Source organism: Aquila chrysaetos, chromosome 14 (assembly GCF_900496995.4).
Source record: "Aquila chrysaetos chrysaetos chromosome 14, bAquChr1.4, whole genome shotgun sequence".
NCBI classification, from domain to species: Eukaryota; Metazoa; Chordata; class Aves; order Accipitriformes; family Accipitridae; genus Aquila; species Aquila chrysaetos.
In genome coordinates, this window is record NC_044017.1 from 18,424,620 (window position 1) to 18,451,943 (window position 27,324).

Sequence of the window (27,324 nt, forward strand, 5' to 3'; positions counted from 1 at the left end):
GTGAATACTTAAGATTCCAACTAGCATCTTGCCTAAAATAACTCACAGTCCTTCTAGATAATACAATTTATTAATTAGTCTGCGAAGTTAAACTAAGGGCTGTGAATCATATAAAATACCTATTACAAACTACAAAATTAGTATTTGCATATGGGAGCTGTTTCACATGAAAGAGAAGTTAATGATTCTATTCACATAAAAATACAAGTTAGATAAAACCCTAGAGTTCAGGAAACCAAAGTTTATTCAGGAATGTCTGTACAGACAGGTTTGTGAGCCCAAAGGTTTGTGTATTTTTTTCCCCAGTGAACACCAGTTAGTCTAATAAAAGATATTACCTCTGTCTACACACTTGGCTTCCCTCACTCATAGAATGATAATTTTATTCCTACAGTGTGCAATTGCTAGCATTTTTACCTCACTCTCTCAGAATTAGAAAAAGAAAATAGAGAAACTGAATCTTACCTGGAGCAGAGGAAGTACTGCTGTGCTTCAAACTGCTGTTTGGAAAATGAAGAGAAGTGTATCTAGGAATCATAAGCTTGATATAGCTCAGTATTATATAGTAAATAATTATTGTTCATGTACAGGTAGGAACAATGAATCAGTTGAAGAGATATTGTCAAGGAAAAAGGAGGCAAGAAAAAGGAGTTTCCTCTTAAATGAAATCTGAGCATTATTTTCAGTATGCAGTCACTTAAACAGTATAATCTGTATTTATATTTTATATAGAAATGTACCATATGAAGTCAAAAGTGCTTTAAAATATTAGAGACCTTATCTACAGTCTAAGTAGATGGTGGAGTGGAATAAATAAGTAGACTGTGTTCTTGGATGATGGGGCTTATTTTCACAGAATTAAATATGGCAAGTTAAACATTTCACCATTACATGCTACAGTACTCGCACATCATGGTTCTATTTTTATTATTACACTGATGTAACTACACTAGAGCAAGTGTATCTAGCCCATTAAGTATCAGTGCTGATAATTAATATATATTTTATTGCTTCTTTAGAATATTTTTAATGCCTGTTTGGTAGAACAAATGACATCAAATGACAAACTATACAAATCAAGGCCGACAAGAAATTAATTTTTTTTCCACCCGACATGAATTTCCTTCATAGAAAGTAGGATATAGTCTGATGCTAACTCATGTATATTTTTTAAATTTCTATGAGCTGGAATAGTTGCAAGGAATGTGGCATGAAACACAGGGTCCAAGAAAAACAATATTAAAAAGCTGAAACATGCATTAATTTGAACACTCTGAATAACACATCCTTTAACTGCCCAGATTATGAATGTGTACAATATGCTAGTGTTTATTTATCTTTTAAAATTCAAATATATGTTAGTAAAATCATTGCATGCATTATTTCCACACATTTTATTCACATGACAGATCTAAAAATAATTTTATGAACCATAAGATCATTTGACAGGTATAAAAGAACAGTTAAAACCAAAACAGTTGTTTGCTTTTATGGTAAAAAGGGCATCATTATGGTGAAAATAACTCTCTTCAAAGAAAAGCTCCCCAAAGGATTACTTTAAATAGTTTTGGAAAAATGCTATGATGATGTTTTCTTCTGCAGCTTCTTGTACCATACAGGTGCCTCTTTATTTGTCTGTAAAATACAGAATGTTTTAATTGTGAGACAGTGCAAGTCAGAAGAAAAACATGCAATCTACACTAAAGTCTCTTTCCTTCCTATGTAGTTCACAGTGATAATTGAGTTCTTTGCTTAAATGCAAATAAATTAAAAAGCAAGACTATGCATTTAAGGTTATTATTACTACTACATATCTGTACTAAAACCTCCCTATCTCTAGGTTATAAAAAACAGATTATACAGTAATAAGTAAATGATTTGCTTTAAAATATCAATCACAATGAAAACATGCATCAACTGTGCCATAAATAAGTTTCATTTGAAATAGCATCATCTGACTTTGCCAGTTGAGAATGGGATGGAACTTAGAAAAGAGATATTAGGTGTGCCATACTTGACGAGCACTTTATGCAGGAATACACTTCTTTGAAAATTATAATTAAAAATAAAAGAAACCAGCAGTTTTCTGACAGTGTAGAAAGTATTTTAATCGCAGAGAATTATCTGTGAGCAACTTTTCCTTGCCTTCAGAATCCTATGGGCTACTGCTACTCAGTCAGGATCGCTTAACATTCTTGTGGCAAATTCAGTGGTTGTTTGTATACAGAAATAAAACTAAAGAAGTGGAGGTAGAACAAGGTAAGGATTATTCTGCTTTCAGGGTTGGGTATAATCTCTTGCGTTAGTGACTACTGTCTCTTTTCTCTGTTGTCCCTAAACTTGTCACTTTCTAGTTCTGTTTGCTGTCTGCTCTCTATTTGTTCTTCCCTCCAAGACTTAATAACCATTAATTTTAAAAATCGACTTTATTCAGCTGGCTTTGTGGTGGGGGTTCTCATCACATTTTAATCTCCATCTTTCTCTTATTTTGAAAATTTCAGTTACAGAAATAAATCTACTCTATTTGTGCAAGCTTTTAAAATTCTAGAAATTGATCTAAATTGGCAGCATTTTTACAGGACTACCAATTTCTTTCCCCACCTAAGAAGAAAGTCTGCCATCTGCCCATTTTTTGTTTCCTACTCCAAAGTCTGAAAAAATAAATAATTTTTCAAAGAGAAATTGGTCACAATTTCTAAATGTAGAAGCATTTTTTCTAGATTCTTACACCATTTCTATATCCCTAAGACAGGACTGATTAAACACTGAAACCCTGGATCATCTACACAACCCAATTGTTAGAACATTTTTGTTCTATTTTAGATCACTGAATAGCTCCGTCGAAGACAAAGTTTGGGCAATATGATTTAGCACTACTGAAAGGACTGTAGATGAGACAACACTGGCTATGCCTGTGTTTAGTCTCATAACACTATCCAAGCAAATCTGAACCCTTAAAATCCCCAAATGCCCTCACATCATGTCCAAGAGATGCAACCATTTCCTACATTTTGTATTATAAAAACAGTATCTGATGTGCTGCAATACAAACCTCATATTGTTTGAGAGACTGAATTTTAAACTCTCCACCAGGAAAAAAAAGAAATGGAAAAAAAAATTATATATATATATATATTTGGACCAAAATAGCACACATGCTATGCAGAATGGATGCAACCAGTGTACCCTAGAGAAACGTAGCCTCAAGAAGTAAATAAGAGTCATGATTTGTTTTGTGATTCAGCATTGCAACTTGGCTTTCAGTTCAGACACTGTCATAGTCAGAATCTTCTAAACCATTTTCATGAAGCTTTCAAATACTAGAGGCACTAAATCTGAAGCAGACCACTTGAAGTATTTAAATTCAAGCATTTAGTTTCTAAAGGAATAAAATGGGGTTTTATAATATCAGGTATCCTTAGTAACAGAAGCGATAGCAATATCGGGCATGCATTTTTTTTATATGTATTTATATATATATACACACACACACACACACATTAATATACATACATACATGAATGTAAGTATACATAAATACACCTACTTCCTCACTCCTGCTGCTCAATATACATATACACACACTCAACTCATACGTGTTCAGGGTAGATACACAGTCTGTGGATCCCTTCAGCTTTTAAAATTTTGCTAACCACTCTTAATATTGTAATATTATAATGGCATTTTAAAAAAAAAAAATCTAGTTTGCTGTGAACTTAAGGTGTAGAAACTATCAAATAGCTAAATAACATCATAAACTGTAATTTATCTCCCCAACATTGACCATTCCCATAAAGAGCTGCAAGTATTCAGCTGAATTAATTATAGATCTCCTTGAAGTATGAACCCACATTTTTCTTTTTAAAAACGTGAGGAGAATTACCAAAAAAGCTTATGGCACTTACTGTTAATCATAGTACTTACAAATAACGTTGGCTTAGGTGTAAACACATTTTCTTCTTCATGTTCTGGCAGTAGTTTTACTGAAGGGTTTGATTTGTCGGCAGTTGCACTTTTTACATCAATATGAGACTGAGGTAAATTTTGTTCATAGCGTTTACCATGCAGATTAATTAGAATCTGTTTCATTGCGGCTAGTTCCTATAAAACCACAAAAGAACAATGCTAAGTTACTCAGTAAAATTACATTTGAATCTATTAAATATTTATTTGTTAAGAATAAATTTATATTCACCAAACTAAACGTGTAAGTGGATCAGTAAATCTAACAAGCATGAATATATACTTGCCATAATTAATGAGATTACTAATTGGACACTAGTAAAAGTAAGGAAATAAAAAAGGCACATAGGATTTATACAACTCAAATTTTGTATTGCTTATAGGCTGTAAAAGAGAACATTTATTGTGTAATAATGAACCCACTATCTCTTTTAACTTAAGCTTCCATTTAATTTAAAAGAATTCTTTTGAATTTGTTTTGTCAGGCCAAGGGATTTTACAAATCTAATTTGAATGACTGTGACATTGTACTTTTGAGTGCTAGGTCTTGCACAGAAGTCTTACAAATACATTACTAGAAATATATACATGTCTTTATATCCAGATCAGAAAATAAAAAATCAATTAAAAACCTTAAGAGGACCTACAGCAAAAATGGGATCAGAGTGGAAAAGAAGTTTGGTGAAAAATGAAAGTTTCAACATGGGAAAATTAAAACAAGAGCATATAGAAATACAGACTTTTTTGATGTTCTAATAATTTGCTTTGTAAACAATTTGGATTAATTAAAAAAGTAACCTTTTCTTACTACTTAGCTGAACAAAACAGATTATTCAAAATGTACAGTAGAGTGAGAAAGGAAAAAACCGTAATATTTTGTGACTTTAACTGGACATCTTCTTTTGTCACCTTGCATCACCTAGTGCCTAAAATGCTCTCCCCCCACGTAATGGGTGTAATTACTATAAAATAAATGACAGAATTTAAAGCATTATTTATTAGTATTATTTATTGTACTATTATTATTTAGAGCATTCATTATTGCAGAACTAGAATAGCAAGGTCAGTAGAAATGCCTTTCAAAGTAAATTTTAAGACAATTTTACATTTTTTTAACTATTAATGTTTTTGCTTGCTTTTTACAAATGCTGTTGTCTTCAATAAGCAATACTGTTAATGTATTAGCACTCCATATAACTAACATTCTATCTTATCTCTCGACCAGAACTGGGTAACTCATATTTATAGCTGAATGACAAACATTTGTTATATCTTACCTATTTCTTAATACTTGCCAGCAAATTACATTGATGCACATTCTTTTTTCATTGCATTAGCAATGAATTAAAAAAACCCCTCAGCCTTTTAAAACATTCCTGCCATATACCTTCTCTCTGTCCACTGCTGCCTTTAATACAAGATACAAAGTCAAAAGAATCATGTTGTTGCCTTTAAATTGTCCCACACTAACTCAGTTATGTGAATGGATGTTACACTCCACAGACCGCCTTTACCGAGTGTACAAATTGTTCTTGTATCTCAGTCATTTAATATTAACTATTTGCATAATTCAGCCATGTGTGGTGGCATGTTGAAACAGCATGACTGCAGAGCAGCTGTTTAAAAGGACTGCATAGTTGATGCCAACATGTTTTTCAAAGTTGTAAACTCTGCAAAGATGTTGCCAAAGCAACACATAGACAGAATTTCTTGATGAAAATAACTCAAGCAAGTATACAGCAAATAAATACACCATCACAGGAGATTAAATTGTACATAAACAATGTTTTGACATTAACAAGTGCTGTTCCTATACTTAAACTGCGTTATTCCGTGGACCAAATAGTTGCACGTTTGAACAAGGCAAAACCCAAAAACTGTCACGCAGATTTATTTCAGAAACAGAGTTGAAACCTGTATGCGTAGGGTCAAATTCTCTTGTGTCAAGATACACTCAGCAGTCTAAGGTCTTCTCTACTTCACAGAATTTGTCCTGTACTTGACAGCCCTGTCTGTTTTCAGACTTGGAATAGGCTCTGGAGAGTCAGCTCTCACACAAGCTTCTCCTGTGACAGGAGAATTCTCTAACGTGAAGCTAGGGGAAGGAATGACAGGGAGTGGGGATGACAAATTAGCCCACAACGAATAAATTATTTTGGCATCACAGCCAAATTTATCATGAGAATTTAGCTAAAGTTGCCTTAATATTTGTTCTAAAGTCTTTCCACGTTTAGTGAGAAAGACCTTAAACTTGGCAAAATAGCACAGGAAACACTGAATCCAACAGAATCATTGGTATGTGTACTGCTAAACAAGAAAAGAAAATTGGCCCAACACATTTGCAAGAAAGTTGCTGTTTTGAACCAAGGGAATACTGAAAACAAAGTTCTGTCTTGAACTGCAATAATTTTACCTATCTCTTTAGATTTCTCTGCTCCTGAACACAATCTTAATTCTTAGCTTCACTTTAAAGTTCTAAACAAAGAGTCATTAGCACTACCTGCTACTGTTAGCATGCTACCATGATTCAATAATATTTTCCAACCCTAAAAACTGGCAAGTTGGTCTAGAAAGCTAGCAAGGAAAAAGCAGCTCTGGCAATGGTGCTTAGCAGAAATGCATGAACTTGTTCTAGTGTGAACAGGACCTTGAGAAAAAAGGGGAAAGTAGGTATAGGGTTCAAAATGGATGGGAAGAATCTTCTGTGTATGTATTGGGTCAGGCTGAGATGGAGTTAATTCTCCCCATGGCAGCCCTCGTAGTGCTGTGCTCTGTATCGGCAGCTAGAAAGGTGTTGGTAACACACCAGTGTTTGCCTACTGCTGAGCAGTGCTCGCACAGCATCAACGCTGTCTCTCCAACATTTCCCCGTCTCACCAGTAGGCTGGGGCTGGGCAAGATCTTGGGAGGGGACGTAGCCAGGACGGCTGACCCAAACTGACCAAAGGGATATTCCATACCATATGATGTCAGCTCAGCTATAAAAGCTAAGTAAAGGGAGACGGAAGGGGGGCATTTTCGTCCTCCGGAGCAGCCACCACGCGTACTGAAGCCCTGCTTCCCAGGAAGCGGCCAGACATCGCCTGCTGATGGGAAGTGGAGAATAACATCTTTTGTTTTCCTTTGCTTTCACGTGCGACCTTTGCTTTTGCTTTATTAAATTGTCCTTATCTGGACCCACAAGCCCTTCATCATATTTTTCTCTCCCCTGTCCAGCTGAGGAGGGCAGTGATAGAGCGGCTTTGGTGGGCACCTGGCATCCAGCCAGGGCCAACCCACCACAGTGTAGAAAGACACGTATTAGTTTCAGGGTAAGCTAAGTAGAGGAAGATTTGAAGAGAAATGGATGGTTAAAATTTCTTTACATTTCTGCTGTGTCAAGTCCACCGTCCTATGTCCAGGCAGAGCTGTGCAAATTGTTTACTTACAGTATTCACTTCAGTTGCTCAGTACACGTATAAACAGTGTTGCTAAAGCTCTGCATGTCCCAATTTCTTTGTGGTGGTATTTGGTGCTTGCCACGCCGGCTCCTGGACCTATAAGCAAGCCATGCCATGCAAGCAGTGTGTCACTGTGTTGAGGCTTCCAGGTTTGAGGGCTTTGGAGAGCCAGACAGCAACCCTTCTTGGGAGGACTATAAGTACTAACACCTCAGAGTGGATTCACCCAGCCTCCTCTCTGCGCTGGCTTTACAGCTTTGGTCTCACTGTCCCAAACTTTGCAAATGCAAGCACCCACTCCCCACTTACACAATATTCCGTGGGGATGTGGCAGTGCAGATACATGGAAAACAATGCAGCTGGCAAGAAAAGGTGGGTTAAGATGAAACAAGGAAAAAATTAAAGTATGCAGCTGGCACAAAACCACTGTTTATGTACAGTGAGTGTCACCCATACAAAAAAGTATCAGGGCTATACTCTATTATTAAATATTTTGAAAGTCCATCTACAGGAACCTGATGAATTTTTGTTAAGGATGCTAACCTGCTCTGCCTACCAGCACAAATGCAAAAAAAAAAAAAAAAAAAAAAGGTAATGAGCTGTGTGACACATTAAGTGGGATTTAACTCAAGCTTATAACACCTAAATTTATGTGTCTGAACTTAAGTATCTACACATGAGCTACGAATCCAATCTTCCATTACAGTGTAGCTTGGAAAGTGATTCAACTCATCCAGAAGTGAACACCTATTGGTGTGTTGGCTGAATTGTGTTGTGACACTAGCCATATTGACTAGGCTGCTATTGACTATAAAGCAAAGATGCTTACCTCATCACAGACACCTCCATTTCGATACCTAAATTTAGTCATCATAAGCTGAATCCATTTCTCCCCTCACTCTCCTTATCATTTGCTTTTCTCAGCCTTCTACTTCACCTAAAACAACTTTCATCCTGAATAGCCAATGTGCACTCATAATTCCCCTTGCACACATATCTGAAGTACTGAATTGCTGTGTTAAAAATAACTTAATTTTTGGAGTAGGCATTCACATCACAGATCATCTACTCATGTAAGTTTTCCTAAACATACACAGGTTCATACTTCAGAACAATCTAACATCCTGTATTCCACTTACTTATGCACATTAATTCACATTTAATGAAGATTACTTGAACTATGAAAGAATCACTGAAACTTTTGCATACATAACCAGAAAGTAGCTGGAATTTCAAATAAGTGATTAGAATGAACGAACTGAGAACAATGGGAGCGATGTAGCAGGAGGTAAGTTAACATAACATGTATCGCATTGTAAATAGTATCAGAAGAACTTGCTTATTTCCATTTATTTTTGGTACTGTGATGTCCAACAACCTTAATTCAAAATAGAAAAAGCAATTTTGTGTGCCAATACACAAACAAAGGAGGAGATATTTAGGTACAGACAAAGGATAGGCACCAATCTTTTCCATGATGTTCATTAAAATGTTTTCTGTTTGGGGATTTTTCCTTGTTAACTTATTAGGCTGAATGCTATCAGTTCTGTTGTTGTGGAACTCTTACAGTCTGCAAAAACTGTGCATCATATTAAAATCATCAAGCTTTAAAACAATGTTAAAGGAACCAAACCAAAGAAGTGTCAATCATTTTTAAAATGTAAAGTAAAAAAGGCAAAATAGTTGGATGCTGTCTGCTGATATTACTCCTATTTCAGAAAAATCTGAGATTCTTATGATGATGTTTCATCTTGAAGCAAGTAAAAATAAGTTATATTTTATTTAAAATTGTTTTTACCTGTTTATTATGGATAATTGAAATAGTACCTAGAAAAATGGAGACAGAAGATCAGTTTGGAAATATGAAGGTTAAAATTTGATTCCTTCAACTAGCAATGCGACTAGAAGATAGAGACAAGCAAATGCAAAAATAAGGCATGCAGCAATATAAAATAGAAATGTATTTTGAGTTATAGATACTATAAAGGGATCTCTATTAACATTGTTTTTGTTGTCCTTGATACATACTCAAACTACATATACCAGAAAAGCATCTTACATTTTCCTAATTCAGTACTACAAAAATTCAAAATTAGTACAATATTAAATATTATAACAGAATCGTAACTTACATAATCAAAACAAAACGAAAAAGAATTGCCTGATATGGAAAATAATAGAAGCATAAAAAGGAATGCTGTTTTATCAAGTAAATAACTGACAAATTATATGAAAAAATTGCCTACATTAAGCACAACAGATATTTATCAAGATAGTAATTCCATTTCTTTTCAGTAGATTGTCAACAAGTATAAAGATTTTTCTTCTTACTGCCTCTGTCATGTAACTATAATCAAAGCAAGAAAGAATCCTCTCTGTGCACTCAAAAGCTTGCAAAGGCACTTAACATTATATATGTGTGTCTATAATTATAATAAATATGTAAATTTATATAAGCAGTTAAAATGATATATTTATATATCATGCTCTGGAAGCAGAAGCAAAATAACAGTCTCGAGAAAAAGGAACTGGCTTACAGAAATCAATTACATAAATGTCAGTTCTTATGTTCTTATGGCAGGGATGTCTTGCACCTTCAAATAATCTCCATACAATGATCTTAAAAAGAAACTTTACATAGATCGAACCGAACAGTTGGAAATGCTCAGTAGGAAGAGACATTTACCTTTCTGGCCTGAAGATAATTCATTCTGATGGTAAATGTAATGTTTTTTCATATTGCTAAAATCATCACAGAAGAAGCCAATGGGTGTCAGGTCCATCTGGCTCCTTCCTCATGCAGTAAAGCCCATGGTTACTGCACTCAGATAAATATCCTCTAAAGCAAAAGTGACCCTAACAATAGCATGTACAGTTAACCGAACCTTTAACCATGGTTAAACCATGACACCATGACAAATTATATTCTACTTTTAGCTTTACATATAGAATTTATGATTGCAAACTTCACCTTGGATTGGAACTCCATTTTGAAGCAGAGAACTTGTATTGTGGAAGCTGAATAAGAAATTTCTGTCCTAGAAAATGTATCAGGTTCTGGCAGAACCACTGAATTTTGATGACTGACAAGTGTTCCCAGGGAAGAAAACAGCATAAATTCCCAGTAAAAGAATGGAAACACAGAAAAGGCACTAAATACTACGATCTTTAAACAAGAAAACCAATTTCACTGACAAAACCAGAAAAGTCAGCTGGAGGAGGGATAAAAACAGAGGTTTGCCGCTCTCAAAGATGCAGATCAAAACTTCAGGTCTCTCAGAATCTGTGAGTCAAGCACTAAGATGATGATTTTAGATGTGTGTCCCCATCCCCAATCTGTAAGTCTTCTGTACTGTTAGAGTAAAGCATGTATGTTCAGGACCTCCTTTGGAAAGCTTGTATTCCTTGCTTTAACTGCCATATGGTCTCCATGTGGTTAAATTATAACTTAAAATAAAAATATGTATCCAGTCTGGAGAAACTTGAGAGATTACAGCACTGTCTTTAGGTCCAAGAACAGTTGACTGTACAGCCCCCCCTTGCATAGAGGGGACCGGACAAAAAATTCCTTCACAAGAGACTTAGTGCACTACACCTTGAGTCCAGAGACTGGACTCTTCTCAATGTGGGAGCCAAATAGTAGGTTTGTGTTTAGCAGTCTGGTGACTATTCTGGCTATATTAACTTATAAAATAACAACAACAATAAAAACAATGGCTATAATAGAACATGCAAGCAAGGGAAGACAGCCGTGCTGGGATGAAAAACATGTTCGTGCTAAGTCAATGCAATCTGTCTTCACATGCACATAACCTCCCATTTAGGCAGCTACTGTAGTCTTCAAACAACAAGTCAGCACAGGGAAAAGCAGAGCTCAGAAAATGAGGTTATGGGTATGTTAAAGGATACTGATTTGAGAAATCTAAACCAGCATTTAAGAATGCTATATCCATTTGGTAGTGTTTTGTAAAGAGCACATTTCAGAAATGATTTCTCAGTCTCTCAAGAATTAGAAGTTCATGTTCACTATACGAATGTTCTTGTGTGGATTCAGAGAAAAAAAAAATTATACTTCCTGTAACTCCTTCTTGAAAGTGATCTCAACTGGAAAAGGAAAGCGCGGGGTTGTTCAGAAGGAACTATCTTCACAGTTGTCTGTCTCGGGGTGGTCAGTAGGGTCAAGTTTGATGGGCATATAAGGTGATGGTAGAGAAAATACTAAGGATATTGTCCTCTATGAAGTCTGTGCGTTTTCTTGCTTGGCTCCCTCTTAGACTCCTACTGTGATTTTCTGTGAAAGTAAAGGTGTGCTAAAAATAAAGTTGTATCATTTAACAGCTGATACTAAGATGGAGAGGGATCTTTGTGACAACTCTGGTTGCAGTTCAGTTTTGGAACTTGTGACTGGATACTTGGTTGGACTTCCTCACATTGACCTTTAGATCTCTTCAGTAATAATATTTAAACCTAGGCAAACAAGCTTGTTTGATTCCTCTATATAGCTGTTGGTGAGAAATTCATAGGTTACGATTAATTTTGCTGATTTTAGATGAGGATATGGTAAAGAACACCATAATAGTGCCTGTTTTTCTTTTCTGACTACAAATCTGTAGATGATTTTCAGATGTAGACATCTACGCTACAGATTTTCAAACTTAGGCAAGATCCATCTCTGCTACTTTGCCACTTGACTTGACAAACGACTTATCAGATCATCTTTACACTGGTAGTACTCTTTAGTATCATTGGAGTTTACCACTTAAGATGGAGGTAAAGAAACGGAGCCTTCTGTACAGATTGTTGGCATAGAACATCAAATCACTGACATTTCTGGAGAAAACAGACCAGAGGACTGAAACAGAACCTGGTTCCACCTTTCAACGTATGCAACGACTTGCATTCAGCCCTTTGAAGAAAAAGTTTGAGTATGGTACTCTAACTTTGGAGTGCACTTAGAGAAAGGAGACATACATGTGTCATTATCAAGGAATGAGACTCTTGAGCAAAAGTAGTACCTAGAATGTCTCCTCCTTAGAAGTACTGACAATTCACACAAAGAATTATTTTAGAACTGTTCTTCACAGCTTTTATTTCTGCCAAACAGCTAGAGACACACTGCAGAAGGGCTATAGCCTATAACCTGGAATGAATTATTTGTCTCCCTTTTTTAGCTGAAAATGGAAAAAAGACCAACACTATTAGCACAGATTTAACAACACTGGACATTAATATTAATGATGACAAAGTGTGAAATAATAGAAAGACACTACAGAAGCTTCATGTTGACGTGACAGCAAAATGAAGCAAATGGTAAGTCAGTCTATTCCACTATTTATGACTGCAGATGGATAGGAAGCAGTGGCACAAATGGTGCAAATTCAGCTTCAACAGTTGAATGCTCTGGCCTTGTGCCTATCAGGAGTAGAACCTACATGAGTAACAGAGCTCAAAGAAGATTTTAACAACTACCTATGCAATTAAGAAAACATAAGAAGTCATGGTTTAATCCCTCATGTAAGGCAGAGTGTATTTGACACAGTTGCATCCTCAATTGCAGCTGTACTGGAAATATGAGAAGTCAGCAAGAATTCTGGTGTGAGATTTGCACATATGGTCATCTTAGGCACACGGATACACATTGTAAAGCTGGAAACTGGAAGACAGTATGAAATGTCCTGATCAAACAAATGAACCTGATAACTGGGTGGTGGAAAGATGCCAGACCATATGCAGGATGATGATAGCTTCTCTGCATTACACTTAATTCAGGAGTTCTCTATATCTCAGTGCACATAAAAACTTAAAATGAACTCACAGATCTGTGACTATATGGATCTACAAACTACTTCCAGTTTTATTAGGTGAATGCATTAGAACTGTGGCAACAATAAAATGGCCCAGTCATTGCTGTGAACACATTCCGTCTTTTTAGATACATAAAAATCTCTGCCTATTTCAGCTGTATCTTAAATTTGTTCTTAACAGTTAAATCTTTCTAACTTCTTAAGAAAAATAGGAAATAATTTGTCTCATAATTCAGAACTTGCATGTCAAATTCTGTAAGTTTTTTTCACTTTTTGTATTGAAGATCAGAAATATATTTGCAATTATAACTAGGACTAAATCCCCAAATATTTTTTTAATCTGAGCCATTGTGACATTCATTTACTCAAATTCAAGTTTAATAAAAAGTATGCTTTCTCAAAAAAGTTCTACTCACAGGAAACAGATGCTAAAAATGCTAATGTCAAAACAGCCTCATTCGCATGAATTATTATGTAGAAGTTCTTGTATTTTCTAAGAGGGGAACATTTTAGTTTGATTCTCCCTGTCTCTGGTATTTCTTAAAGAGTATTTAAATTCACTTTCCACTTGGTAATATTCAAATGCTACCATAAAGTGAACAAAAGTAAAATTTTTACACAGCTGGATAAGCAGCAGAATGTGGTGAAAATATTCAGAGCCAATATAGGAAAAATGAATATAACAGAACATCAGTTAAATGTTCAGAAAATCTCAACAATTTCTTGTTTAAAAGTTTATCACTTTAACTGATTCTAGCTCTCTCAAAACCATATAATTTAAAATACACGTACCAATTCCATCCCATAATCCATAAATAAGTTGCATTTTGCCTATGAAACTTCCCATTTTTGAGCGCATAAAGTGTATTTATATTTGACTTATATTAACTGACATTACTAAACCCTGTGTTGTTATCATGGTTTCCAAGATTCTTAAAAAAATTTAAAAAAATTGCTGAGTAGAAATCACCATTTAGTACACAATTGTTTAGTGTATACCACTGCGAATGGAAAGATAATTCTTTAAAGAATATATAGGAAAACTAGTAAGACATTCTGAATAATACAGCTCCAAGAAAAAGAATGAATGTACCCAGCTGTTAAACCCTTCCTCCTCCTAAATTCAGTACTATTTGGAATTCAAGTTTTATAAAAGCTTGACAGCAACAAAATAGATAACAAAAATGAGAAATACTGCTTAGGAGCATATTTTTCCTTGTAAAAAATGAGCCAGAAACTTCTCTACACTCGTTTAGCAATGTAAATGTCACTTTTGTTTCTCCAAGCTTTAAGCTGAGAATAGCTCCAGGGCTTACTTGTGATGCAGAAATGTCCCTGTAATCTACTTAGAAAACATGCAGAACATTAATAGAAACTAGAATCCTGGAACATAAACGTAGCATAAGAAAAATGATAATTACTCTGTGGCTTAACATTTAAAAAGAGAGCTAAGCATTGTACATCAGCATTTTTTTATATAAAACAAGTTGCAGCACATAGATGAGCAGGAAGTCATTCACTTTAGAAACACAAATAATTTTGACATTATCATGTACAATCTTTTACACAGAAAAGAGGGGAAAGAGGCAGAGCTAGAGATTGTTTGAAGGCACCTGTTACCAATCACTTCTTTTCAGTCGTGTCTTCCCAACCCCTGCAGATACCCCTTCCTTCCCCTCTCCCCCAACAAAGCAGTTTTCTCCTTTTATCCACTAAGCTTCCATCCCTGATTAAACACGTACTGCCCTTCCCCTTATGACTCCAAAGCTTTTTATGAGCCTCTGAACTTCTCTCTACCTCTGTTTTTTGCAGATGGCAGCTGTTGCTACTCTCCAGGTTCCTAAATCCAACACATTGGCTTTCTGTCCTAGGTTACTTCTAGTCAATCTTCTTCAGCATAACTTAATTACAGCTAAGGATAGTATTAGCCATACTTTACAGTATGACTAATAATGAAATGCTGAAAACTCATCTGGAATCCTCAAGGTCATTGCTGAGATGGAATGAAACTGTGGACATAGAGAATTTAGCAGTGAGGGGCATTCCCCAGGGGAATACAAAAGTAAGAAAGATAAACATGAGAATATAGGAGTAACTGGTCAAAGTAAGGTAAAGCACAGATACTTCAGGAGACCTTGCTTCTCCTCAAAAGAGGAAAAGAAGAATAAAAGCACCTTACTTTTCTTTCACTTTTGTAGGCCAGATAACAGGATAACTATTGATAAGTAACAGGGTTTTGTGCAGGATACTGACATGAGATGAATATGTGCAAGCACAGAGACTACTAGATTCTCAGACACTGGAAACATTAAAATTTTGAAACAATGTCTTGGAATTGCAAATGCTTCTGATAATTCACGTGGCCATGTTTAAAGTCTAACATTCATCAAGATTTATATAAATCCTCGGGAACCTTAGCCTGATCATTTATAGAAGCTCTCTGAAAAACTCTTAGAGCCATTAACAAACTATGCATAACCTAACAGGACTAATTAGTAGCTGTTCCTTTTGCTTGATCACGTGGACTCCCTCCAATCTTACGCACGCTCAGAAAATGCATTTGGCAACCATTTATTAAAAAAAAAAAAAAAAAAAAGTCAGATTTTCTACATTTTAAAGATAATAAAATAACTATTTTCTATTCTTAACTTCACCTTCCTCTCTCATTTGTTCTGTATTTTTCTCTATTTTTACTTATTACCTACACAATGCTGCCTCATGTTTATCTCCTTTTCTTGCACCCCATCAGATCCTCTGTTTGCTTGGACAAAATAAGCTACACTTTGAATCTCATTCAAAGAGCTCCAGCCTGCTGTGATTTTTTTTCTCTTTTTTCCAGAAAATATAATGTTAAAAAAAAAAAAAAAAAAAATTCCATTCTATGGTTCAAATAAAAAAATCATTAGATTTCATTTTTAAGAGACCCGCAGGACTTTGGAAAGTGGCCTTTTTCAGGAGACTTGGATTGAAAAAAGAATGTAAATGTAAATTCTCTGAACGACACAAAGTGAAAACGTAATTTGCTTGGGAAACTACTTCCAAATTACAATCAGTTCATCTATAAGAAGATGACTTAGAGAAAAGAGTTAATTTGTGTCTAGTTAGGAAAAATAAACACTAAAGAGATTTTCTCTTCAGGCTTTTGAACTGAAACATGTAAGGAAAGAAGAATGGCTGTGATTAAGATACTGCATTAGGACACATGAACTCTTAACCTCTACCACAAACTCTGGGGAGTTTTGGGCAAACCACCATTTCTTTCATTGTGGTTGTTGCTTCAGCCAAACAGGGCTAGTGATACCCTTCTGCTTTAAGTTGTGAGGATAATATTTGTGAGGTGTTCAGTTACTGTGGTGAAGGCCAGAGAAATATTCAATTACTAAGCAGGATTATTTTGACATATTGTTAAGAAACCGTGAAAACCTGGAAAGGGGGAAGAGATACATGGTAGTAAAAGAAAAACATTAGGTTTACTCATAAATGGTGAGTTATACATCAGATTTGGAAAGCTTCTGACCTGCCAATTGAAAAATGAGTTCAACATAACAGTCACTTAGGCAATTCGCATTTTAATATTAACCTGGTAGACTATTCTCAGCAAGAACAGCTCAATAACAGTTTCTTATACTATAAATTTTAAAAAGAATAGGAGCTTGCAATGGCTAACCTAAATAATTTTTAACCCGGTCTAGTTGAAGATTCGTACCAATTCACGTACACATATTTAGACAGATTTAGCACTCAATTCGAGTGACACAACAATTTACTGACATAAGCTAACTGGATTTAAGTAAACAAATAGCAGTCAAACCCCATGTGTCTGTATCCATTTAACTGATTGATAACAAATAGGTTTATTTAAACTACTACGACACATTTTCTACTTTGTCCCATAACAGATAGCCGTAGCCTGGTTTCTGGTTGCTAACTTCACTTGAAGAGCTTTGGCACAGTAACACATGAATGTGTCAATAAGGCAGGTGACTAGTTCAGCAAGTTTACATTCTATCACTTGTATGCACAGCTGCTAACGTACCACAAGTGCACAGATGTGTAAAGGAGATAAAATATCAGGTTTTCATATCTTTTTAACATGTATATAATACTCACGTGCTGATAACTAATCATGTCTGCATAAACAATTGCATTATAGGAAATTAATGAGTATTATAAACAGCCTTCATCTGCACCATTTATGTCATAATTTTTTATTTCTTACTACAATAGTTTCACAATATTAGTTTTACTTTCATAGATTCAAAATTACTGTATTGCCAGACTGCATTGCACACAGGTGATTTCAAGCAGTTAAAAAAAAAAAAAAGATAGTGTAAATTAAGTTAACTCCCTTATACTCATATAAACTGAAACAGATCTTAGCACTTAGAGGAATACCTATTTAAAGCCTTCTATTGGTGTCTCTTACACCACTGTCTTATTTTTGTTTCTATTCGTGCCTCCTAGGATATTTCTATTTAAAACATAAAAAGATCCCCTCCACTTGTTATACTTGCTCTGTTTTTTTTATCTCCCAAAACAATGAATTATGAACTCCACATTAAAAATATTAACAAGGTTGTTAATTTTCAAGATTTTAGAAGTCAGTTTCTACACTCTGCACTTTGAATTGGAAAAGCTAAAATAAATAGATTTAATTGTGCACATTATTGGTTTTCTTTACTATGATAAGCCTGCATCTTAAATATCTGAAGAAATAGTACAATGCCATACATCAAAGCATAGCAAATTTATAACCTCTTAAATGTAACCTCAGAAAATGATTACTAAAACTTCTTGCCAAACATCTGAGTGCTGACAGACTGCCCTTCCAAGTTTTCATCTGAAGTTTGCAAGCCAATGGATAAAGTCTAAAATTGCACTTCTGATGTTCCAAAATACTAACAACTGCATCAAGCATGAAAGGCAATGGAAGTGCCAAGATCACAGAGCTCACGGTAAGTATTTCTTTTAGTCAAAGGCTGACTGTTGGAAGAGAAGGAAAAAAAAAACCAGATAAAAGGAATCACGGATCAAGAGCTTCAGCTAAAAAGATTTAGTGGATTCATCCCACTTAACCTCAGCACTTAACAGAGAACTGCTCTTTGGTGCCTTTAAGTTATAGATTCCCGTTATCTGCACAAAAGGATAAAGTTTGGATGCAGATAAAGGATGGCACAGAAGCTTCATGTGCTATACTCTACAGTTTCGGACACAAAATGCCCTCTTTTTCACAGGTAAGTAATATTGACATATAAATATTTTTACTTGCTCTTTTCCTTGCTGGACCCTTTCCAAAGGTGATTCAAACTGCTAACCTAACAGACAGCAATTCACTTTTGTGGTTTCCTTTTTTTGGTCAGGTTAGGTTTCTGTTTAGTGATCTGCATGGTCCCACTGCAGCATTAGAGATGTGCCAGAGCTGGTGCAAGAGGAGGAGAGAAGGAGAACTAGGAGCAAAGAGGTAAGGCAGTGTTAATGGCTATTGGGTCAACTCAGGTGTAATGTATAATTTCATCCTGATTTATGCTTTGAAGGAATATCCTTCTTACTTGTGCTCCCCTGACTATACGAAGACACTAGGGCAAGAAGGGTCCCAATCTGGGGGTAAGTGCTGAAGTTAGAGTGGGAAGAATCAAGACTACAAGTCTTTTTTTTTGTGTGTGTGGTTTGGTTATCCACAGTTAAAGATAGAGGGTCAAAAGTGTAAAGTTCAGCTGATTAAAAACAGAACACAGACTACAAATAATAATGCAAAAAAAATCTGGATTTGAAATATCCTTTTTTAAAAAAAAAGAACACTGTTTACTAGAAGGTTATTAATGAGAGACCCCATTGTTCCTCCAAACAATGTTTTAGGCTCTTCTGATGGATCTGGAAAACCAATTAAAACCCTATTGGTTATCTTGACAAAACATATAAAATTTCTTAGTCTTGAATCAGCTGAAAAATTTGGCTGTACTAACTGTACTTGCTATCATGTGCTGAGGGGTTTACAAATGGCATCACAATACTGGATACCCCGGTTCCTTCTGATAGCTCAAAGAGGGGAGCAGCACTGTGAAGGCTTTATTATGAACCTCTAAGAACCTAAGCTCAGCATGATCCTGGATACTGATCATTCACGATAATGCCATTGAACTCCCTCTCAAATAGTGAAGTTTGCATTTATCCATATGAAGATGATAAGAAATTTTATTGCAGCAGCCAATTCTCAATGATCTAAATGAGAAGCTAGATTAAAAAGTTTTCCACATTCATTTGCTAATTAATTCAGAAAAAAAAGGAAACAGTGGGCCAAGAAACAATTAAGAATCTGGGCCAAGAATATAGCCTAACAAAAAAGAGCTTCAATTTTTCTCCTTCATGGGTAGACCCAAACTTTTAAGAATGTGTATAGTCAAATGATCAATTTTCACTTTAATTTCCCACAGCAAAATATAATAATCATCACCAAATTAGCTGTCTACATAATTTGAAATAATGAACTATTTCATTACATGAATATCTAGTGCATTTTTTTCCTGTAATAAAAGAGCTCATGTAAGAGCCCTATATAAATTCTTCCAAGATTCAGACTTAAATATTTAACTTTTTTCTTCCAGAATTAAAATATGTGAAAAGGGAAGTAAGATCAAGCATGAATGTAAGTTCTTTCTTTTAAAAGTGTAGAAAATGCTATAATTACCTCCAAAGCAAGCATTATGAATCCAGCTGATATCACAAGGAGATAAAAATAAAAAAAACCAACGCCTCAAAACTCTAACATTTCATTTAAAAGAGTTAATACAGTCTGAGACCACACAGGCTGGAATACCTTAAGTTAAAACTGTATACTTATTGCAACACATCACTTTAAGACAGCAGTAACATTGTTTTGGCATTTTGCTTGTACTTTTAACATACCTAAACTCCATTTTATGTTAACTATGAATATCTTGGGTTTATCTATTCAAGAATTCTAATGTTTTTACTTGCAAACATGAGGGCAACAAGGTAATTCCTAACAAGACATGACAGTTTAGTATGTGCAATGACTCAACAAGACTGATAGTAATCATACTACATGACAGCACGTACAGAACACATAAACCCGTAATTCATATTTTTTCAAATTGCATAAATCTGTATTTACACATTGCATGTTACTTTTATTTAAAAACACATACCTTGTCTAAATGAAGTTAAGTCTTTACTAACCCAAGATTAGAAAATTTGGATTGTTTTTTTTCTATTAGCAGGGATAGTTACTGTGAAATTGTGATGTTACTGCATATTTAACTTTTTTTATTAAGATGGCAAAAAAATTTAGTTGAAGACTAACTCACTGTAAACTAAGTTGTCCTATCCTGTACGAAGATTTCAATACATGAGAAAATTGCCTTTTAGAGGAATCAATAAACTGTAAAACTACTGGAAGAAGTCTGCATTAAAAGTAAAAAAAATAAAAGGCTGCATTAGGAATAAACACAAATGACAAAAGTTAAACATACACACACACACACAAAAGCAACTTGTTATTTTCACACATTTTCCTAAAACAACTTAGCTTATTTTAGTGTTTCTTAGGGTTTTTTTGTGCGTTGTACTGGCATTTCATAATTTTCTTCCCCCAAACACGCAACTTCTAATGTTTCTTTTTCAGTATTTATATCCTTTTCTGCATAGGCAACTTGAAAAAAGCATTATCACTGTTAGGTAAAACAATATGACTAATATGGCCTATTTTTTAACAGATATAAAAAGAAATTTAACAAAACAGTAACAATTTTGGAAATATTTGCTCTACTTCTAACATCCAGGGTAAGAGGAACATTCAAGACGAAGTCTGTTTCAGACTCGAGTATTTGCTTTCTTCTTTATAAAGCCTGCCTCACTCAGCCTTGCTTGCATTGTTTGCCACAGTTTGAAAATTTTAAGTGGTGAAATGACACAAAGCAGCAAACTGCTGCATATCAGGATTAGTTTATGAGGCTACTCACAGGGGCTAGTGTTGTTTGGATATAAACAATGTCACCTAGCTCTGAGGCAGAAAATTTGTAGTTTTCTTATAAAACATTGTTAAATTTTACCTTCATTTATCACTTCCTACCGATTTTAATCAGCTGCAATGCACCTTGGTTGATATGACACTACTAAAACTAGGCACCCAAGGCATAACTACTTTGAGAGCATAACTACTTGGCAGCAGCACTACTTGGGAGAGAAGGAGTAGGAACAGGAAATTTTGAAAGAAATTAATTTGAAATTAGCCTGCCAAGGGCACATCATATTGGAAATTCAGAAAATTCACTACATGTTTATACAATTAAGTCACGTTCCCTCAGAGTATTTTTCAAATCATTAACATAATGATATGATAATGCATTAATATAATGGTAAGGCTTATAAATTATCTAGAAATGCTTTAAATGTTTTCCATTACATTAATAGAGACCAGTGGGTCTCTTATAAACAAAAAATCACCAAAACCCAAAAGAAAAAAAGCAAACTCAAATACAACCCAAACTGAATATTTGCCTTCATCTCAGTCTTGAATTTGAAATTTAAATATACGCTGTGGGTACAGACATCAGAAATAAGAGCTATCAAATGATTACTTCTAATGCACCTACAGATGATCCTGCCAGATCAATGACACCTGCAGTTTGGGGAAGCATGTTCAATTACTCTCTTCTGTAATTAGACTATTTTAATCTCTATGCATGGAACTTCACAAGCACTACAATCAGTTCAGAGAGTTAAATGCAAAAACTATCCTAGGAGGAAATTGCATCAGACAAACATACAGTGCAATTCAGCATAGAAAGTAAACAGCTTAAGAACTTGTTTTCTTTTTACTTTTAAGGTGAGTGTTTCACATTTGAGATGCACACTCAGGGAACAGGATTAGTACAGTTTTCACTAAAGTTGAGGCTCACTTAGACGCAGCTGTCTGTGAAATTGTTTTGGTTTGGTTCTAACAAAAAATGGGTTTGTAACTCGTCAGCAGAGACAAACTGGTTTGGACCAATTCCTGACATGGGTTTTGATTTACTGATCTAAGAAGGGAATTTGGCGGAATAGCAAGGAAAGGAGATGGAGGAGAACAATTTTGGAGGTGGAATGAGAGGACTTCAAGAGGTACATGGATAGTCAGTTTTCTGTGGAAATAATGGTATTAGAATGAGTGATAATCCAATCTCAGACAGGATAATTTAGGGGAATTGTAGATTCCTTGAAAGGAATCTCCCCATCTTCTCTCCTCCCAGTCAGAGAATTGAAAGGATATTTTCAGAGGACTATTGATATAATGACTCTGTGATGATCTTTCTGAACAGGTAACTGGCTATTTAGGTCCCATCACTGCATATATATAACTTGTGTTGTTTTTCCTCACATTCATAATTTTTGATTCATTAATGACGTATTTTCTCTGCAAATCCTTGCTGTATCATTCAGCAGCTCTGGGAGATCATTTAACAGCTGCTCAAGGTCAGCTTTTGGTTTTATATCTTCAGTATTCTGTAGCTTCAGCAAACTTTCTGTATTAATATTCACTCTTTTTCAGATCATTTGTGTACAGGACTCCTTCGGTAAACTTCATTTATTTCTATCCTTTGTTTCAGACATTTAATCTGCAGAAAGATTTTCTCTCATACTCCGTGACACGTTAGTCTCTTAAGATTGTTTAGAGAGAAATCTTGACAAAAGCCTTTTAGGAATCCCCATATAGAGCATTTATGTCTAAATGGCAAGATTTTGCATACTTTCAGATCTGAGAGTGTATTCCAGCAGCACCCTGACTCCTTGCTTGGATGAAACTCGGGTAAGTACATAAAGAAGTACCCTGACTCTTGTCTGGAGGAAACCTGTGTGACTACTGTCCTGTTTTGGATTTAAAAAGAAACTCAGATGGAAATGAATTGTGCAATGCTTTGTCCAGGTTTTTAGTCTCAATGACTGGAGAGCAGGGAGAGATACCGTGGCACATGCAGGCCTTGTGTACATGTGTATCAATTTCATCACCTTTATCTAAATACTTGTTAAAAGCTTGCAAACGCTAAACACTTTGCAAGGCATGTCTGTTGTATGCATAAGAAAGAACAGTGAGACTAAGTCATGAGAGAGAATTTAGCAACTGAGAGCCTCCTGAGCGCCTGACAGACACCATCACCTGTGTTTCTGAAAACGACACAGACAAAAACCCCAACAAATCAAACTAAAGTAAACCAATTTTTTCCCATGAGGTAAGGCTGAGGAGAGAAAAAACGCACTTATGGTAGGAATGCTAAAGCAGGAAGATTACCTCACGGTGATTTAGAAGTCTCTCCAAATCTGCTGCCATTTGATTCTTGACACGCAGCAAAGCTGTCTTTTCTTTATTTAAAAGACTGGTAGAAAGAGGATAGGAAATGCAGTAATAGCAACAGATAATCTCTTTTAATCTTGTATTCTGGCTGAAACATGCATTTTCTAAAGCTAAATACTGGCAACAATGAAAATCTGCTCAAGTAATTGTATCAAAAGATCCTTCTCTATGTTCAAGAATTGGAATTTTTATAAGTGGGCCTGAATGTACCGATACATATAAAATCTTATTTTAGCCAAACAGAAATGCTATTCAAAATCTTCATAAAATATGGGGAGGCTTTTTTTGATTCTCTGAAGGGTAATTTAAATTATCAGAATCTTCTGTTAATATCTCTTGATTTCTTCTAGGCAAAATGAGCTCATTTTATAAGCAAAGTAAGGCTCCTTATATCTCAACTTCCATATCAAAATTTGGATTTCTTTGTTGTATGCATCACTAGTAGCAGCACACACTGTTCTCTCAGTATCACCTCTTTTTATATTACTGTATTTGGAATTTTTAAAGTAACAAATACAAGGAAAAACAACATCCAGCTCTCCCTTTTCACTGTGTAGTTTCTATAGAAATTGTAAATGTATTTTTGCCATTTTTTATTTTATATTCCAGGATAATGCATGGGATCAAGTTTGTCCTGTGAACCAAGTAAAGCTGTTTTAGCATGAAGGCATTCTTGTATAGGACAATGTCAAGTTTAACTTTAATTGTTCTTTGTTTTTTTAGTTATAGAATATGAACATTTGAAATGTTTAGCATACGCATTCTGATTCCAGGCAGTAATTCTAATAGAATTAAAGGAATTTCATATTTAGCCCCAACATCAGTTTCCAACAATAAACTTCAGACTAATGAATGCATAATGCCAGTATATAAACTAGTTTGTTAAAACAGCTACAGAGATTTTCTTGGAAGACCAATGTTATATATGTCATTATCATGACTTAACCAAATAGGTTTAACAATATAAACTATAACATAAATCAACAACTATGCAAAATGCAATTCTGCATATAGAGTATAAATATGTAATACTGAATACAGGTCAGGAGTTCAAAAGCAAATGTATTAAAATTTTATAAATGGAATGGAGTAATTACATATGTTGCAAACACAAATTATTTAATATTCCCAGTATTTAATCCAGAAATGATCAACCAAATAAATCAACCTTTTCTTTAATTGGCTGTGTATCATCCGCTTGTTTCAAATAAGCAACATCATCCTTTGCCCCAGAGATTTTCTGGCAGTTCCTTGCAAGCTCTGTACTGTAAATTATGACTGTCAGTTCCTTCTAGGCATTCATTAATTCTCAGAAAAATTGTATGCTTTGGCCAAATTGCTTAGTTGTCTGAGTTATTTAAAAGGAAAGTAGTAACATTTATGAAAAACTACAAAGATATTTTAATATTTTCAAGAATTTTGCTTTCTGTGACATTTTTAATCACGATGAAATTGCTGTACTATTTTTTTTCCCGGGTTCATGTGTTGTAACTTACTTATGTCATTTTTTCTTGGATTTCTGTACTTTCTAACAGCATAAACCAATCCTTTTAGAGAATGACTCACAAACTTATTAAAGAGGCAATAATAAAAGTTCCTTTATGCCTTAAATAGTGTACTGAATAAGCATAAACATCAGCATTCATGACTAAACCAGAAATTCATGTTCAAGGTTCAATTTCATCTACAGAACAGAACCTATTCTAGTTATACCTTCTGAAACAATATGACACGACTGATCCATGTGGAGCAGTTCTAATTTTCTTTGTTTATGGTCAAATACAGGAATTAGACTACCACATCATTCAGTAGCACTTGATGTGTTTTCTGTCATACATATGAATACAGAATTACCAAAGCACATGCAGACTTCAGATTTAGTAGTTTTGCAATAGTTATGCTTTTTCATCATTGCAAATACAAGGAAATAATTAATATATTTCTGAAAGAATTCTGCAAAAGAGGCATATATACATTTAACAGAGCGAGAAAGCAGTTACTAGACACAACGATAATAATTTCACACCTATAATGACCAAGTAAAGCAGAAATACCTTCACAAGTTCAATTTTGGGAAGATGACTGACCATTTCAGTCCCTGTTATGAAAACATTCTGAACAGGCATGTTGGATATCAGCAGTCAAGGAGGTTCTAGCTTTAAACTACCCTACACTTCCATCAAACAGTAGTTTAACCTAATCCAGTTTTAATTAGCAGTGTAACAAAACAGAGAGCAGCTTTACAGTTTGTTTCAGCTGACCTAAGTGAAAACTGTTGCTGAAAGATCATCCTTCCCTAACCAGCTACTGGTAACCTGCTCTTTGTGCTGGTACTAGAAAATTTGTGACCACATAAGTAGGTCACTCCACTGAACTGGATGGAAGCTGGAGTCTTTTTAAAGGCTATTTTTCTTGTGGATCACCAAAACAACTTAATCTTCCATGTACAGTGGAAACCCACAGCTGAAGGTAAGGATGAGACTGCTCCACTTGGTGACGGAGTGCCTTAACTGTCTTACTATGATTCTGAAACCACAATCTATGAGTCTAGACAAACCAGCTTCTCACACCTGAGCTCAAGGTTTATAACTTTCATCTGAAGAGACAGGATCTTCCTGACCATCTTTAACTAAGCATACTTTTAAGTTTTCATGATATAGAGATGTATTAAAGTACTACAGTACTAAACATTAAAAGAAGTCTTCCAGTGACTTGTCCTGGGGTGAAAACATGTGAACGCTTGGGAGAAATGGACTGTGTTGAAATGACCTAATATCCCCGGAGTTACTTAACGCACAAATGACTGTTTTCACACTGCAGGGCAAGTGTAGATCATGCTGTGCTCCACAGTCCTGGTCACTGATTGCTCCATCCTGAGTGTGGAGAAGGTGCCCTTTGCGATACATCATATAACTGTGGCCCCAAAAGTCCAGGTTGGAGAATTAACTGAAAAGTAGTGCAGCTCCTGCTTTTTCTGTGTGCCTGGGTTTCCAGAAGAAACCAAAATGTCTGGGCGGAGATTCAGTTTCATTCCATCATGCTTTCAAAACCTAACCAGGTATGAATCCAGGTACCAGGAATGCAGGACTTACCATGGAATACACTTGTCGTATACATACACATTGCTCACAGCAACCACTGGCTTGTTTTGTTTCACTTTACTCAGGATCTAAAGCAAAGGTAGCTTGGATATCACAAGTAAGATATTTTTAGGTGACTTGATTTTTCTGGAGAATGGAGACTAACATTTCCCAGTCTCAGACTTCTAAAGCCTTTTGAATTTGGGCAATTAAGCCACCTTTTAAAACTCTGGTCTAACTATACTAGCTACTATCCTGTTCAGAAGCTTCTATTATTAGATGTTCTGGATAATATGCTCATGCTGGACTCACTAAATAAACATGGTTTTATATGTTACTAGTTTTCATTATTACTTCTATTCAGTTTGAAAAAAAGTAGGTTTCTTTTTCAGTGAACTGTGTACCCCAAATGCTGTAAGAAATAAGGATTCTGCCTTTCTGTTAATCTCACATTACAGCATGATGAAGTTGAAAACTGTTATGTTCATATACCATAAAAATTACCATCAAAAAAATCAAACACAGAAATAGTATATGTGAAGGTTTTGTACATAAAACTGAATATATAGTATCAGCATATACTGCATCTATCCCTTCTCTGCAAATTACAGATGAATAGCTCAGAGCAGACAGCTAATTTTTAAAGTCTAAGTCAAATTTTCTAAGTCATGTAGTTAGAGAGAGAGGTA

General features: G+C 35.1%; 1 protein-coding gene across 5 annotated transcripts in view; it reads right to left on the reverse strand.

Moving 5' to 3' along the window:
• Positions 1–226: 226 nt before the first annotated feature.
• PIBF1 (progesterone immunomodulatory binding factor 1) overlaps positions 227–27,324 on the reverse strand; it is a 123,225-nt gene continuing 96,127 nt past the window's right edge. For 4 of the 5 annotated variants that reach the window (XM_041128694.1, XM_030036443.2, XM_030036444.2 and 1 more), the window contains 3 exons: positions 23,493–23,577; positions 3,925–4,101; positions 987–1,635 (listed from right to left, as the gene is read on the reverse strand). In XM_041128694.1, coding sequence (XP_040984628.1) covers positions 1,579–1,635; positions 3,925–4,101; positions 23,493–23,577 — 319 coding nt within the window. In that variant the 3' untranslated portion in view covers positions 987–1,578. Of the gene's footprint in view, positions 501–986; positions 1,636–3,924; positions 4,102–23,492; positions 23,578–27,324 lie in introns of those variants that run through there. The other variant, XM_030036442.2, reaches the window with a different exon arrangement.